Source organism: Phoxinus phoxinus (genome assembly GCF_949152265.1).
Source record: "Phoxinus phoxinus genome assembly, chromosome: 14".
In the NCBI taxonomy this organism is placed as follows: Eukaryota; Metazoa; Chordata; class Actinopteri; order Cypriniformes; family Leuciscidae; genus Phoxinus; species Phoxinus phoxinus.
Window position 1 is genome coordinate 10,388,784 of NC_136889.1, and position 14,957 is coordinate 10,403,740.

At 36.1% G+C, this 14,957-nt stretch overlaps 1 protein-coding gene and 1 long non-coding RNA gene across 2 annotated transcripts in view; one reads left to right on the plus strand and one right to left on the minus strand.

Annotated features, from left to right (window-relative positions):
• Positions 1-4,910: 4,910 nt before the first annotated feature.
• six2a (SIX homeobox 2a) lies at positions 4,911-8,604 on the minus strand. The gene is made up of 2 exons (XM_079635005.1): positions 7,441-8,604; positions 4,911-6,020 (listed from the first exon to the last, which is right to left on the minus strand). Exons 1-2 carry the CDS (start codon positions 7,998-8,000, stop codon positions 5,708-5,710), a joined length of 873 nt encoding a protein of 290 aa, XP_079491131.1. The 5' UTR covers positions 8,001-8,604; the 3' UTR covers positions 4,911-5,707.
• Positions 8,605-8,790: 186 nt separating this feature from the next.
• LOC307010391 overlaps positions 8,791-14,957 on the plus strand; it is a 39,247-nt gene continuing 33,080 nt past the window's right edge. The window contains exon 1 of the long non-coding RNA XR_013800188.1: positions 8,791-9,155. This is a non-coding gene — a long non-coding RNA (uncharacterized lncRNA). The remainder of the gene's footprint in view (positions 9,156-14,957) is intronic.

Below are 14,957 nucleotides of genomic sequence, written 5' to 3' on the forward strand. Positions count from 1 at the left end.
AAAGAAATTCATACAGGTTTGGAACAACTTGAGGGTGATTAAATGATGACAGAATTTTCATTGGTGATTGAATTTCATTTCAAGGTGATTGATATTAAATTGTGATGAACAATAAAAGTCAAAATGAGAGTGCATCCAGTAAATGTTACAAAATGCTAATGCCATTTTTTTGCATTCAGTGGCAGAGTTTACGATGACAGGGTCAATGAACTGGTCTGAGTTTGATGTGTCTGTTAGACAGGAAAAAGTGCCATGTGCAGTAATTAAAAAATATGTGACATACATATGGAATTTCTCGGGTAAATCTGCTTTGAAAAAAAAAAGTCTGTATAAAAAAATGTAGGCTACTTTTGACATAAAAGAATAAATACTTTTCCCTTTCCATCAACTGAAGTACAGGGAGGATATGACATGTATAGAGGAAAGAAGCTATAAAAGGGATCCTTATGACAAGTCTCTATCATCAAAGTGTCAAGATGCTGATGATGAAAGGTTAATATGTGTCCATTTTCTTTTGTAGATTTAAGTAAATATCTTAAATTCATATCTAATATCTGTATATAATTAAAATATTTTTGTCCTTTGTTTTGTAATTTAAATAATTAGTAATATTTATACCTGAAAATCATAATTATTCAGTATGTTCCAGGTCATAATCTCCAACGAGGGCAGGCAATAGCCTGATATTATAAGTCTTAAGTTATAATGTGAAAATAGCTCAAATGGATCCTAAAGTATACAATTAAGTTTGTGTAGCCTCTTTTCTTGCTAAAAACAGACTCTATTCTCCCCAACGGTTTTAGACTGCTCATATTCAGACACGGCTTGTGTTGTCAGTCCTTCAGTCAGTCCCTCTCTGGATGCCCAAGTGAATGGAAAGAACCATCTTATCTTCCCCTTTCCCTCACAATGTTTGCTTGGCACTTTGTGGTTGTAGAAGAATCCTTTTTATACATATTTTATGTGTATATTCACTCTTCTGTTTTATGTCATCATACTCTCACATGGGAAATTCTCACATATTCTCAACAGCCTTTTCGTTTTTATTAGCAATTACTCGTTTTGCTGTAACCTAAGCCTAAAACAACTAGCCTATGTTTCAGTCAAGCAGCCTCTCTACAACTACTCATTTGTTCACTAGATGGCGTCAATGACTATTGCAATTGAAGAGTTTCATTCAAGCTCTCACACACAGTCGCTATTATTTTCGATGTTGTTTAGGTTGTAGCAAAGCAACCAACCAGCACACACACACAAATCCAACATTTCAGGTGTTATCATTCTGGTTTAGTCCCCGCAACGTAGGCCTATAGGGAATACCGGACCACACACACGCGCGCGTTTACTACATCTAAACGGGGACATAGACCTCTTTGGTTTTTTTATTATTATAGCTAGCTAAATATAAAATTAATAGATTTTATACAGTAGCTAACTGTATACAGTTAAAATCTATTACTTTAATATTTAGCTAGTTTTCCTTAATATGCGTAAGTAGCCTATAGCCTGATTATATAGACTAGCATATAATATCATTCTTACTCTAACCTTGACAGAAAACATTCTGCAGTTTTACAAATTTGTTTACTTAATTTTTTTATATCGTTTTTACAAATGATGACGTCCCCATAGGTTTTGACAGATTTTGCTCAATTCTGGATACATTTGTCCCCCAAAAATATTAAGTAGGCTAGCTATTACACACAGACCTACGTCTTTCCAATACGTCGCAAGGCCATCTTGTGTCTTTTAGAATAGCCTTGATTGTGGAACAACCTGGGTTTGAAACCTTCTCTTCAGTTCTTGCGGCAAACTTACCAGCGACCAGGGCTGGGGAATGAAAACGTGGTGCAATTTCCAACACGATCTCATGAAAGTGCGTTTCAATACCACGAATGTTATTTCTCGTGCCTTTTATACGCCAAACATTTTTTTGCGTGCATATACACCCTAAACTAAAATGGTTCTAAATAGCACTAAAAGTGGTTCATTGGCTTGTAATCATAGGGGAACCACTGTAAGTGCCATATAGCACCTCACCTTTGTCAAATGGTGCTATGTAGAACCATAAGAGCACCTTAACCACCCCAAAGAACCGCTGAAGAACCGCTGAAGAACTGCTGAAGAACCAAACTGGGCTTAACAGGTTCTTAAAATGGCAGTGGTGATATAGCACCATAAGCACTGCAAAGAACCCCTGAAGAACCACTTTTTTTAGAGTGTACGCACTGAAAACCCTTGGTTAGCATTAGGGGTGGGGAGTGCGTGCGTATTACACGCCATAAAGTGCCTTTAACTGCTACAATTGTCTGCGTCATGTGGAGTAGGCTATGAGTTATGCAGCAAGAGTTTGGTTAAAATTGTGTTCAGCCTCCTACTTTTTAAGGTTACTTAACGAACACATTCCTCATGGATAAAATTAACAGTGTCCCAAACAAGTTAAGCCCATGTCTTATTTGTGAAAATGTGCTCTGCGTGCACAAGGCAATTGACACGACGCCCTGGTTGCGACCTGATTTGTCATTGAAGAAACCTTGTCAACCAGGAATGTCATTGAAGAAACCTATACCTGTATACAGTATAGCATTAAAATAAAATAAAAAATGTATTTTGCCATTAGAGGAACTCCTTCTCTAGAACATTTTATTAAGGGATACATAACGGCGAGTAGACAGTTAGGCCTATGTATTTCCGATTAATATTTGCATATGGAATTTAATAATGTGTTAACTTTTAGTCAGACTGTCTGTAAACATCAAACAAGTAGTTTAATCACATGCATAAAGTTCCTTTAAAGTAACGATTACACTAAAGTGAATATTTTTTAAATATATTTTTTATTGTGTTTTTATTTTATTTTTCAAGGACGTTATTACAAACATCATAGCCTATTTGCAATGCTATAGAGAGGTTAATCTGGATTAGAGCTAGCCTATAAAATTATATAAAATATATATAAATCCCGTAGAACAACATAAAGAATAATCCAGTTCTGGTATTATTGCTGAAGTCGCCCCCCCCCCCCACCCCACCCCACCCCCCCACCCCCCAAAAAAAGGTGGCCGATATATTTATTGATAATATTAACTGATAATATAAACAAATAGTGTACAAGTCGGTGTAGTGAAATCTACCGAATTCTAGGCTAATTTGTTAATTGTCTTGAGTCAATTCTAATCAATGTAATTTTTAGTATTAATAAAATGAAATGAAAATAAAAATAGCCTCGTTTTAAAGGTTAAAAACGACGAAGGAAAGTCGTTTTTCAGTCTTGCAACATTAAAGCCAGTAGGCCATGTGACCAATACGGATTATTTATTGTGCCTGTGGTTTAGTGTAACATTTTCATTTTTATTCATCTATAGGCTATCCTATTTTAGTTTTCCATGAGACCGAACTATTTGACTGAACAAGCTAAAATAAAAAATGCAGCTCTGTGGAAAGTCAAAGTTCAAAACTGTTGCTTTTAGGAGCAAACGTTAAAAAAGAAAGAAAGAGATAACAGCAGTGAGAGAGGTAGTGAAGGAGACTGGTGATGGAATGCAACTAACGCAAAATCGCAAGACTGTTAAACGTCATCTCCTCATAAACAAGCCTTCCAGCATTAACTCAGCGTATAAGATTGCATTTATAGCGTATTAGCCTCACTACTGAGAGAGCTTTTCTTTACATCTTATGCCCGAGTTTTTTTACGACCTGTCCGCCTCTCCCAAAGCATTCATAGACAACATACTGTAGCCGATGTAGCATTACAGGCACTTGTTGATTTCTATAAGGACATGGACAATATTAGCCTATTGTAGGCTGCCTACTTTAGCTATTCGCTGGGGATACAAACCTTGTTTTTTGAGAATGCTATAATGCAACAAACTTGGTGTCTCCTAGGTTCATGGGGCTGCTCAAAATAATTGCTACCATCTTGTTTGAAAGAAAGAAATAGCCTATTTTGCGTGTGAACAGAGTTGAAAACTAATGTGATCCCGCGGACACTAACGTATTAATTAATACCAAGTCAAAAACTGTAAACGTAGATTTATGAGAGTAAAATACAAACTTTTACATTTATGCATTTAGATCCTTTTATCCAAAGCGACTTACACCCTATAGCCCTGTGGGAAATAAAGAATGCAGCAAAGCGATAGCCTATGAAACATCACATCAGCTCCTTTTTTTGGATGAGTGTGAACAGATTTGTCTATAGCTGGTTTGGTTATATTAGGCTACCTATTGCGTACTTGCAGACCTCAGAAGAACTGGTGAGTGTAAATATCATGATTGATAGCCTATTATATCTAATAAATGTTGAGCAGTTCGTGTTGTGGCATTGTTAATAAAGAAGTTTCCTGAATCCAAGCTGTTGCAAAAACATTTTGATGTTGTGAAAATACGTCGATAAAAGTCATTAAGATACTTTAGATTCACATTCTATTGAATGACTTCACGATCTAAACATTTTGAAAAAAGGACATGATCAACACGTTTTGAAAGTCATGACAACACGTTTTTACATTTAACTCCTAAAAATAAGTTAAGTAGCCTAATTAAACATTTCAATTTAATGTAATTTCAGTTTTTTTTACAGTGTATCATAAAAAGAAGAAACATTCTGTGTAATTGTGCGGCATTGGACTATTTATGTATCTGTAATATAGATATGGAGTACAGTGAAATATCTGAATATCAGATTAGCTGGAAACACACTGAAGTTTCTGAACATTAAAAAATAATTAAAAAATAATAATTCAGGCTGCGCTTAGCCTATTTGTGGTCTGTCGAAAATTGGGCATAACAAACTAAGCATACAGGATTTATGCCTAATATATATATATATATATATATATATATATATATATATATATATATATATATATATACACTTCAAAGTTTGAAGGCTAGTAAGCTGTCAGTGCAGTGGTCAAATACTTAATCTTTATTTGTATTTTTTTTACCATCATCGCATTAACTTTTTATAACGTCCAAAAACTATAACTTCCAAAAACCTAATTTTAAGATTGAATCAAGAACACAATTTAAAACTAATTTTAACTTTCGCTACCACCACGTGACCAAATGCAACAGGGTTTCACGATCAAATCTGGACACCTGCTCAACAAACCATTGCACAGCATGTAGGCTATACACAACACAACCATTCAAACATTTTCTTTGCTCTGTAAATGCATCTGATTTTATTGTTAAGGGTATATGAATGAAACTATATGATGAATTTGGAGTTTATTGTTTATTGATCCCAAAGGTTACATGCAGTCGCTTTCCCAAAAATAAAATACAAATAAAAACGAAGAGATGCCCCATAGTCGTTGGTATTAAAGCATTGCATTAAACGAAATCCCATTCAAATGAAACGATGAATGCCCTTTAAAACATTTTTAAAATGTAAACAAACGGAATATGCGACTGAGGATTCCTGGGTCAATTGCAATCTAAATTAATAACGATATCAAATAATGTTGATATCAACAATTAAGACGTTTTTATCATATTTATTAACAATAGATCATGGCATTACATTCTAGAAAAATACCTCTATCAAGCCCTCCATATCAGCTTTGCAAGTAGGTCAGCCGACAAACATCCATAACTCTCTTTGTCCATTGCTTGTCTCTTTTGTTTTTGTTTAATACGTGTCTTGAGATGTTTACGCTAACGTTCACGAACAAGCGTCCTTTTGAAAGGGTCCACATGTTTAAGAGCCAAGGTCGACCAAGTTTGATGACATAGGGTTCAGTATAGTGTCGTGTAATGAATGGTGGTGGTGGTGATGCACGGAATCAGCACTAGGCACTGGGATGGCGCTGGGACCAGGTGGAGGTGCGAGGCCGTGGAGGGACTGAAGTCCGGAGTTTGACGTGAGGAGCAAGGCCGGGCTTGACGAGGTGTGATCTGGGGTACCAGACGGCGTTTTATCGTCGTCCGAGCTTCCTAAAATAGTCTTATTTCCATTCATGGAAGACGTTAATGGGTTGTGACTGTTTGTGTTCGAGTTCTCATTATTCTCCCTGAGAAAATGAAAATGTAGAGTTAGGGTTAGAGCTTTAGTATTCAAAACTATACACTGTAAAATGTAAATGATCAATAAGTTATGACAACGTGTTTTTACCTTGCTTTAATTCATCAGAATAAGTTATGCAATGTTACACTTTTTTATAAGTTATACAAGATTCAGCTAATTTTTAAAGTCAGTTTAATGTAATTAAAGTTAAAATGACTTAAACATCCAAGGTAATTTTACTTAATTTAAGGCAGCATCTTTCTTTCTCTCTTTTTTTTTTTTTACAGCTATGAGGCTATAATTAACATTTATGTCTCTGACATTGCAGGAGTAACTAACAAACAAACAAATAAATATAAACATATGTGGTTAACACATTTTTCTTCTTATAATAATAATAATAATAAATGTCATAGGCTAATTCGTAAATTCGTTTAATTCTAAAACAGCAATTCATATTATTAAAAGTTGAATACAGCGGGTTGGTTCTGTAGGTGTAAATACTGTTAGGAAAAAGCATCTTAAAATCAATAAAATAAAATAAAAGGACATTTTTAAAAAGTATGTGCCCATGAATTAGGCTATACAATACAGAAAATACCCCTTGCAACAAATATAGGGCATAAACGATTTGTGTACATTTGTGTGTATGTTTATTTATCAATAATTTGTTCTAATTCGTGTCGATGTTAATAATTTACAATGAAAAAACGTTCAAGCATATTAGCGAGCTAATGCAGGATAGGCCCTAATCATTTATTAATATGGTTAGGAAATAAATCGTCTAGGTTAAGAACCGTGTCCGCTACTGATTTTCAATCACAACTTGTCAAGTAAAGGTTCTTTCATAAAGTATTAATTAAGGATAAAGAATCGGAAAACGAACGAGATCTTTTTTAATGGTTTACACTGTGGTTTCAACTTGACTACCTCGCCTGCGGGTGAAACAAGACACCCGTTAAGAAGGAGATTGCAACTGCACACATTCTAAACAAGAATCTACGTAGATAACTTTTACAATTCGAAGAACATTTTAATTAATTAAAAATGGACGATTTCCCCTAAAGTTAATTACACCATAATACACACACTACGGTTTTTGTGTATTTTATTTTAATTTTTTAGAAAAGGATATAGCCTAAAATGTAATTTCAGAAAAGTAGGCCTATATTGTCAAAAAATAGTAGGCTATTGATAAATAACTATAAAGTGACATTAACAGAACTAGAGAAAAAATGACATTTGACTGTGTTAGATCTAGCTATCTAAGGTAATTTTCTTTTATGCAAGTTTCTTATATTATAGCTACTCACCCCTGGCTTAATTTCACGGCATGAATGAACGCATTCCATGTAAAGAATGCTTTCTAATTCCGTTTAAACATATAGTAATAATAAGTTATTTAGCTGCAGACTATAGACCCGTACCTTTCTTTAGCCTCCGCTGCTCGGTCGCGTTGACGTCTGTTTTTAAACCAGTTACTGACTTGTGTTGTTGTTAGCCCCGTTGCCTCTGCTAGTTCCCTCTTCTCCCGCGGGGAAGGGTAGGGGTTATGAGTGTACCATTCCCGCAGCACACTCCTGCTCTTTTCTTTAAAGCAGTAACTTGTCTCCTCGCCGTCCCAAATGGAGCGAGGGAGCGGAAACTTTCTTCGGACGCGGTATTTCCCAACAGCCCCAAGAGGGCGGCCCCGGAGCTTCTCAGCCTCGACATAATGCGCTTTGAGCCACAGCTGCTGCAACTTCGGATGGTTGTGCGGAGAGAACTGGTGGCTCTCGAGAATCTTATAAAGCTCTCTGAAATTTCCCCTATGAAAAGCGACCACAGCTTTCGCTTTGAGCACACTCTCGTTCTTGTGGAGATGTTCGCAAGCCGGCAGAGACCACAAAAAGCGCCCGAGACGTTCAATGTTTCCACCCTGCTGAAGGACCTCGCAGACGCACGCCACTTGCTCTTGCGTAAACCCGAATGTTGGAAGCATTGACATGGTTTGTCACGAATAAACGTCCACCTTTTCAACTTATGTCTATTTTACCGATGACAGCGACAGTTCTTCAACAGCTTTAAAGAAGCCAAAATGTTAGGACGTCTTCTCGAGTAGACGAAATCAAATCCCACTCCTGGCGAAGAGAGGCACAAAACTTTAGATCCGTTCAAGCAAGCATAATACACCGTATATCCATCTAAAGCACACGAAAGAAAGTTGTTCCTCCTGCGCGAGTCTCTCGCCACCTCTTCTATGTCGTTTCAGCATAACGCACTCCCGAAGAAAGACCTCGCTCTCTTGTTTTAATAATATTATTCTAAGCTGGCAAGAAAAGCGATTATGTGAACTGTGATTGGTTGGTTATCTGACCCGGGGATGATGAGGATAAGACAATAGTTTTAGTCAAATTATTTGCCATGGTTACGCTGTCATTCAAAGTAACCTGATATGCTTTGAGGTGGCTCCTTGGGCTGGCTGACAGATTATTCCCTTCATTTAGAGCCCGCCCACCGACATCGAAATAGCCTCGACTTTCCCTGTATATTACATTTTTTTACCCGGGGGTTTGACAGACACTTCTAGCAACCAAAGAGCGCTGATCTGTGAGGTAGTGAGGTAGCAGCAGTTGAGATGAGAGCGCCAGAGCAGGATTGCGCTCCAGACGCTCTCCAAACCCAGGACCCGGAGTCCATAAGTGAGTGACCATAAGCAGACAATCCACCCATATGCAAACCTTTCACTTTGTAACTGGTCGATCACACGAAAACTCTTTTAACGTTTGGGAAACTCTCAGAAATCATGCACAAGGTCTCTCGAATTCTTTTGCAGAACATTATTATTACTGCTATGTAATAAAAGACAATCATAATATGACACAAACGTGTTTTTGCAAGCACGTTCGGCCTACATTTATCTATTTTGTTTAGCTTTCTGTTCAATTCAGTTGCTTAATCGGACCGTGTTATGCATTATTTAGCAGTTGTTGAAGATAAACAGGGGGGTATGTTTCTCCATGTGCACACGCGTGGATGCCAGGCATTATGGAGTGGAACAGGGTTGGAGGGCGTTTTTAAGTTTAGAGTGGTTTTCAAGGATACACGTTAGAATGAACAACGATCACAGGGATAGGAAACACTGCGAGGGACGATTGTGCCGGTAAGACTATTTAGATTTATTGAAAATGCTGTTGACTAAAGTTAATCGAAGTGTAAGATGTGCATGTACATTATATGTACATTTATTATGAACCAAAGCATTGTTTTTCTTAAAACATATTAAGCCAAAGTGTTACAGCTCCGAGAGGGAGAGGCGCATCTTTTAATGATGCCTGTTACGCACACCATTATTGGCATATCATCAGTCCATGTCTGTTGACTGAACTTTAACTCACCGTGTACCGTGGCATAGAAACAAAGTTCTGCTTTCATCAGGAACACTCAACGATACTTGAGGCCACAAGAAAGTTGAGCAAAATCATATTACATGAAATAAAAAAGCTGACACTGTTGAGACATGCCAGTCTTGTTATAAGAGACAGAGAAAATTGCTTCGTTTAAGGTCTACTGTCTTTGCAGTTTTATACTGCACTGGTGCAGTGAAGGCCTGTGATGTGGCTTGTGAGTGAAAACGACTTCAGAACTTATTCAAAACACGTCAACGCATGTAACATTCTATAGTGGAAAGATTACAATGCTAAAGTTCCCATCCACCCTTTTAACTGGCAATGTTGCGTAATACAATCGCAAGCTACACTGGTTCTAAATATCTATACTGCACGTTCGATGCAAGTTCTGACGAATAAATGATAAACAAGTAATCAATGTTTGTGACGCATTTTGAAGACATTCTTGTGATCTGAGATCAAGAAAACTAGAATCTTTTTTTGAATTCAATAACAACATCAACAATTATTATTGTTATTATTACACAAAATATAAAATATAGAATTAACATAAACGACAACAATTCTAAAATCTACACTCAGATTACAGCTCATGTTTAATGTTGAATCGTGCGCAATTGGTGTAAATGACTGTTGTTGATCTTGAGGTAAGTAAATAAAAAAATAAAAGCAAAGCTATTAATGCCAACCTCGGAGACAGCCACTGCCCTTGGAAACTGATATGAATGTATAGCTTTGAAAAGTTGCACTTTGCTGTAAGTAAACATTTCTTATGTTACTTTGATTTCCTTGATCTATGTGGATCATTCCATGTACTGAAACTATTACCAATATATTGTTAATGACTGTTGATGACAGCGAATTTAAGACTATTGCACCAATTGATGCTGATGTAATCTACATAAAACGATAATCTATAAAATACACCTTAACATCCAAGGTTATAGTGAGCTTATTCAGTGATAGTCACAAATTGAGGTATTTTACCAATCTTTTCCATTTGTGACATTTGTGATTAAACTAAAACAGTACAGTGAAGCAATGGAAAACACACATTGAAAGGATTTTGGATGCTTTCTGTCTGTCTGTGTGTGTGGTGTGTGTGTGTGTGTGTGGGGGGGGGGGGGGATGTCACTGACAGGCCAAATCAAGGTACTCGTCTCGCCTTGACACTGTTTGTAAACGGCTTGTTTCCACGGATCATTTTGATCAGGACTTCGAAGGACCTGCGCTGCTCGTCTGCATGGTGATTATTACAATGCTGATGAATGGGGATCGCGTTTCGTCTAATAGCCGCCCCCTGTTTTGACAACCTCCCACAGCTAACCGGAGAGCGCGCAGCCGCGACCTCCACTAATTGGACTGATTATTGCAAGATGTTTTTTCCTCTCTGGAAAGCGCAGGGTGGCGGCAGTGCGCGGCTGCTCCGTGGCTTGCACCACAAGACCTGATGAGTTGCATTCTTTCAGACATGTCATGTTAAGCGGGAATAGAAAGAATTAGACCCAGACTTGTGGTGTCAATGTGCGGTTCGGTGGAAGAAAAACAAGACACCCATCGTAATTAAATATTGAAATAACGTTTCAGCGCGAATAGATATATTAGTTGTATTTAATAATAGCCTAATAAAAAATACCTAGTCGATATAGGTTAAGTGTGCATAATGCAACCAATCATGAGACAGGAAGCCCTGTAACACTTTACAATAGCCTACTTCTAAAGACTAAACGAGAAAATGTAGGCCTATTTTATACAATATAATGAGTGACTAAAACAAGTGCACACACAATGTCTGATATGTTTTCAGAATTAGGCTACTTGTTTTATATCTCTGATCCATTTCTTGCTGTTTGTAAATAAATATATTTTACCCTTTTAAATGATGCGTAAGGTTAGCCTATGTGTATGGAACATAATCATTTTGAACTTGCATTTGATGACCACAATGCATTAATGCACAAAAAACGATTGTGTAACAGTGTTAAGACCTATCAGTACTACAGCACAGTTTAATTGCCAGTAATTTTCAGTTTGGAGATGATTACTAGATTTCGAAAATAGATAAATATGAGTATTTTATATCAAAGTTTGAGACATAAATCGAAACTTATGAATGTATTACAACACACACCTCATATTAAACACACCAAAACTCTCACAATTAATGTACATTTGATTCGGTTGGTAACGAAATTTAGTATATGCTCTAGATCATTTTCTATTGTAGGCCGATGAGATCTTTAATAAGAACGATGATGTTGCCATCTATGCAACAAGTGCGTTTCTTCAAATGCGGGCTCTGAGTCGTAACGGATTATTGGTGATGTAGGCTATGCAAAATTTGACAATTTTTGGCTGTTCCTGTATACACTTTTGTCTTGACTTGGAACTATTAGAAATGTGTCTGGTGGTTTATTGGTGCACAACTTATTGTGACTGTGTTCTCCTGAGACTGTCGTGCGCGCGTCTTCTGAACGGTGGCATTGGTTGTCTCTCAGACTAGTTTGAAACGCCAGTTGCGCCAGTCTCTCAACTCAAGAATGCAGAGATACAAATGAAAGATTAGCTCAAAATAATATCAAGCTTAATTCGTTATGAAAATAGTATAAATGATACATGATAAAATAATGAGCACGGCAGCGGAGAAAAGTTTTGAATCATGTTAAAATCCTCTGAATGTAAAGTATAATTACTGGAGCATATAGTGAAATAATAGCAAGGCTAATCTTTAGATGAAACAAAAACAACAAAAAGTCAAAACAGGTCAATTCAATGCGGACATTTCTCTCGATATCAGTATTTAAGAAATAATTGAAAAGAAAAAATTGACCATTTAGTCAAAAATGTATAGTTTTATAAGGATGATTTCTAGAAAATGAATAGAAGATAATTTGAGTAAACTCCCTGCTTGGGCTGTGTGCGTGCAAAAAGAAATTTTCTGAAGTTTTTTTTTACATTGTGGTATGAAGTATGGTAGTTTAATATTTAATAGATCATAGGCTACCTGATATCAGTAATAATATTGCTGTTATGAAGTGTTAAAAGTGTCCATCAGTTACAGAGGTCCCTAACTGTAACATTACTGTGATTACTAAACAATCAGAAAGTTGTGCAGATTCTGCGATTTACAATGGATTGCATGACTGAATTTATATAAAAAACAGCTGAATGCATATAAGAGTAAGTTGTCTCATGAAGTGTAGAGGTAAGACAGAAGGTGACATACATTAATGTTGTGGATGGTGATCCTTATGTGAAGGTGTATCATGTTTTTCTAATGTTGGCTATTTTCCCCAAATGCATTTCATTCAATTATGGGTTGTGCTTGATCAAAGTACCCAGGCATGGCATTTTAAAAGCAATTCTCTATATATATATATATATATATATATATATATATATATATATTCTGTAACTATAATAAAGTTTTGCCTGTTTAGGATAAAAACTTCTGTATTACTCTAAGGCGGCAATATGAAATCACATATTGTAAAGATTACATGGCAATTGTTTGCATTTTGGTTAGATGTGTGTACAAACGTTTACATATTGTTGGCTCTCGGTACATGACTGATTTAACAGACTTTCAGGTTAAGGAAACGCCTGTAAAATGCTAATCGTTGTTCGTCTATGATAGAACATTTACAATATATACATCTCTGTCTTGGAAAATGTGATCTAACAAATGACTGGAAAACATATTTAATAAAATGGTAAACTAAAAGTGTAATCAGTGAGATGTATTAAACTGAGTTTTAACAGAACTGGACCTTTGAAAAGTGGCTGTTGGTGGATGCTGAGAGAGGAGACTTTTTCCAGAGATTCTTTTTCCCAGTTTGAATATAACTGCTTTTGAAGAGTATGAACATATGTTCATATTACTTGCCCCAGTCTTTCCATGTTTCGCACTTCGCCAGGTCAGCGTTAGTTTCTATCAACACCAAGGTCACTGAACGAAAGATCTGATGGCTGCTGTTTTGCACTTGTAAACAAAATAGGTGCAAAACAGGATGTGCAAGTATTTCATGCATTTATTGTGTGTTATGGCATTACCTATGTACATCTTTTATCACTTACCACCTATTTGCGAATTAATATAAGAAATATAAATGAAAATATAAGAGAGACAAGAGCACAATAAAGCATGAGACTATAATAATGACAAACTTTCTTTTAAACATTCTTTATACGCGGTTTTATTTTCCATGACGTCAGCAAGAAAAAAAAAAACTTGTTAGTTATCTCTCAGAGAATATTTTAGGGTTTAGAAAATTAAATATAACACTAGCCTATTTGTTTATTAAAGCCACCTCAGTATCTCAACTAAAGTAAAGTGTGTCAGAATAAGCACACTTAGTTAAATCAATTAAATATCTCTGATTACATTGCATGAAAGACAACTTAATCTAATATAATGAAAAACACCATTACATTATATGCAACAACATTTATGCATGCATTTATTCCTAAAAATAAATATTATACACACCTATATTTTACGCCTACTAAATATACAGTATATATTTTAAAAAGGATACATCGAGCCTGTCTAAATATACAAAACATACAAGCTTGTTTGCATTTGCTTATAATAATATCAATCAAGTGTAGTTTTCACAAGTATGTCTTTTGGCTGTAGGTGTGTGTGTGTGGTCCTAGTAAACCCTATGTTCTGGGTTGTGTTATGTGAAATATCCCCACAAGTACAGTAACAGCAGGAATTTTTGACCTTGTGGGGAAATATTTTTTGGTCCCCTTGAGGAAAACCGCTTATAAATCTTACAGAATGATGTTTTCTGAATATGTAAAAATGCTGAAAATGATCTGTGAGGGTTGTGTTTAGGTGTAGGGTTATGGGAAACAATATACAGTTTGTACAGTATAAAAATCATTATGTCTATGGAAAATCCCCCTAAAACATGGAAACCCAATGTGTGTGTGTGTGTGTGTGTGTGTGTGTGTGTGTGTGTGTGTGTGTGTGTGTGTGTGCTGAAGAAGCGTCTCCTTGGGGACAGTGGAATTACTGTCAACTGATTACAAATTGTACCATCAGTCCAGGCCACCCACAGACTCATGCGCATATATATCAAATACACAGAGCTGATGGATGGCTACATGTGTCCATTCCAAAGGAGAAAGTCAGTCCGTAATGTTTCAGTCACTAACAGTTATAATTTCCCCCAAACTAGACCTAGCCTTGCCTGTAATCAGATATGATTACAACTTTACAAAATATTTTCTTGTGCAAAGTTTTTATCTTTATCAAAGGTTTTATTTATTTTTTTCATTTAAAATTTTAATTGTGTTTAATCTGAAAATGTAAAATCTTAAGACTGTATTTCACAAAACTGCATAGACATATACCAAATGCATAGTCTTTTACAGTCTTTTTAATTTCCATAATGAAGCTAAACTGGTACACGATAGACACAATGTGTTGTTGGATCGTTTATATTGTTAATGTGATAAATATTACCATGGTTTATATGGTAACTGTTCACTTCATCCGTGTGCTAAAGTTAAGACATTTGTTAGTGGTTGGTACACAGACCGTG

Bases quoted from the DNA above. Each gene is read 5' to 3' on its own strand.
- six2a (XM_079635005.1), bottom strand. From the start codon at position 8,000: ATGTCAATGCTTCCAACATTCGGGTTTACGCAAGAGCAAGTGGCGTGC. The intron at 6,021-7,440 runs GTACGGGTCTAT...TCATTTTCTCAG, and splicing joins GCAGCGGAGGCTAAAGAAAG to GGAGAATAATGAGAACTCGA.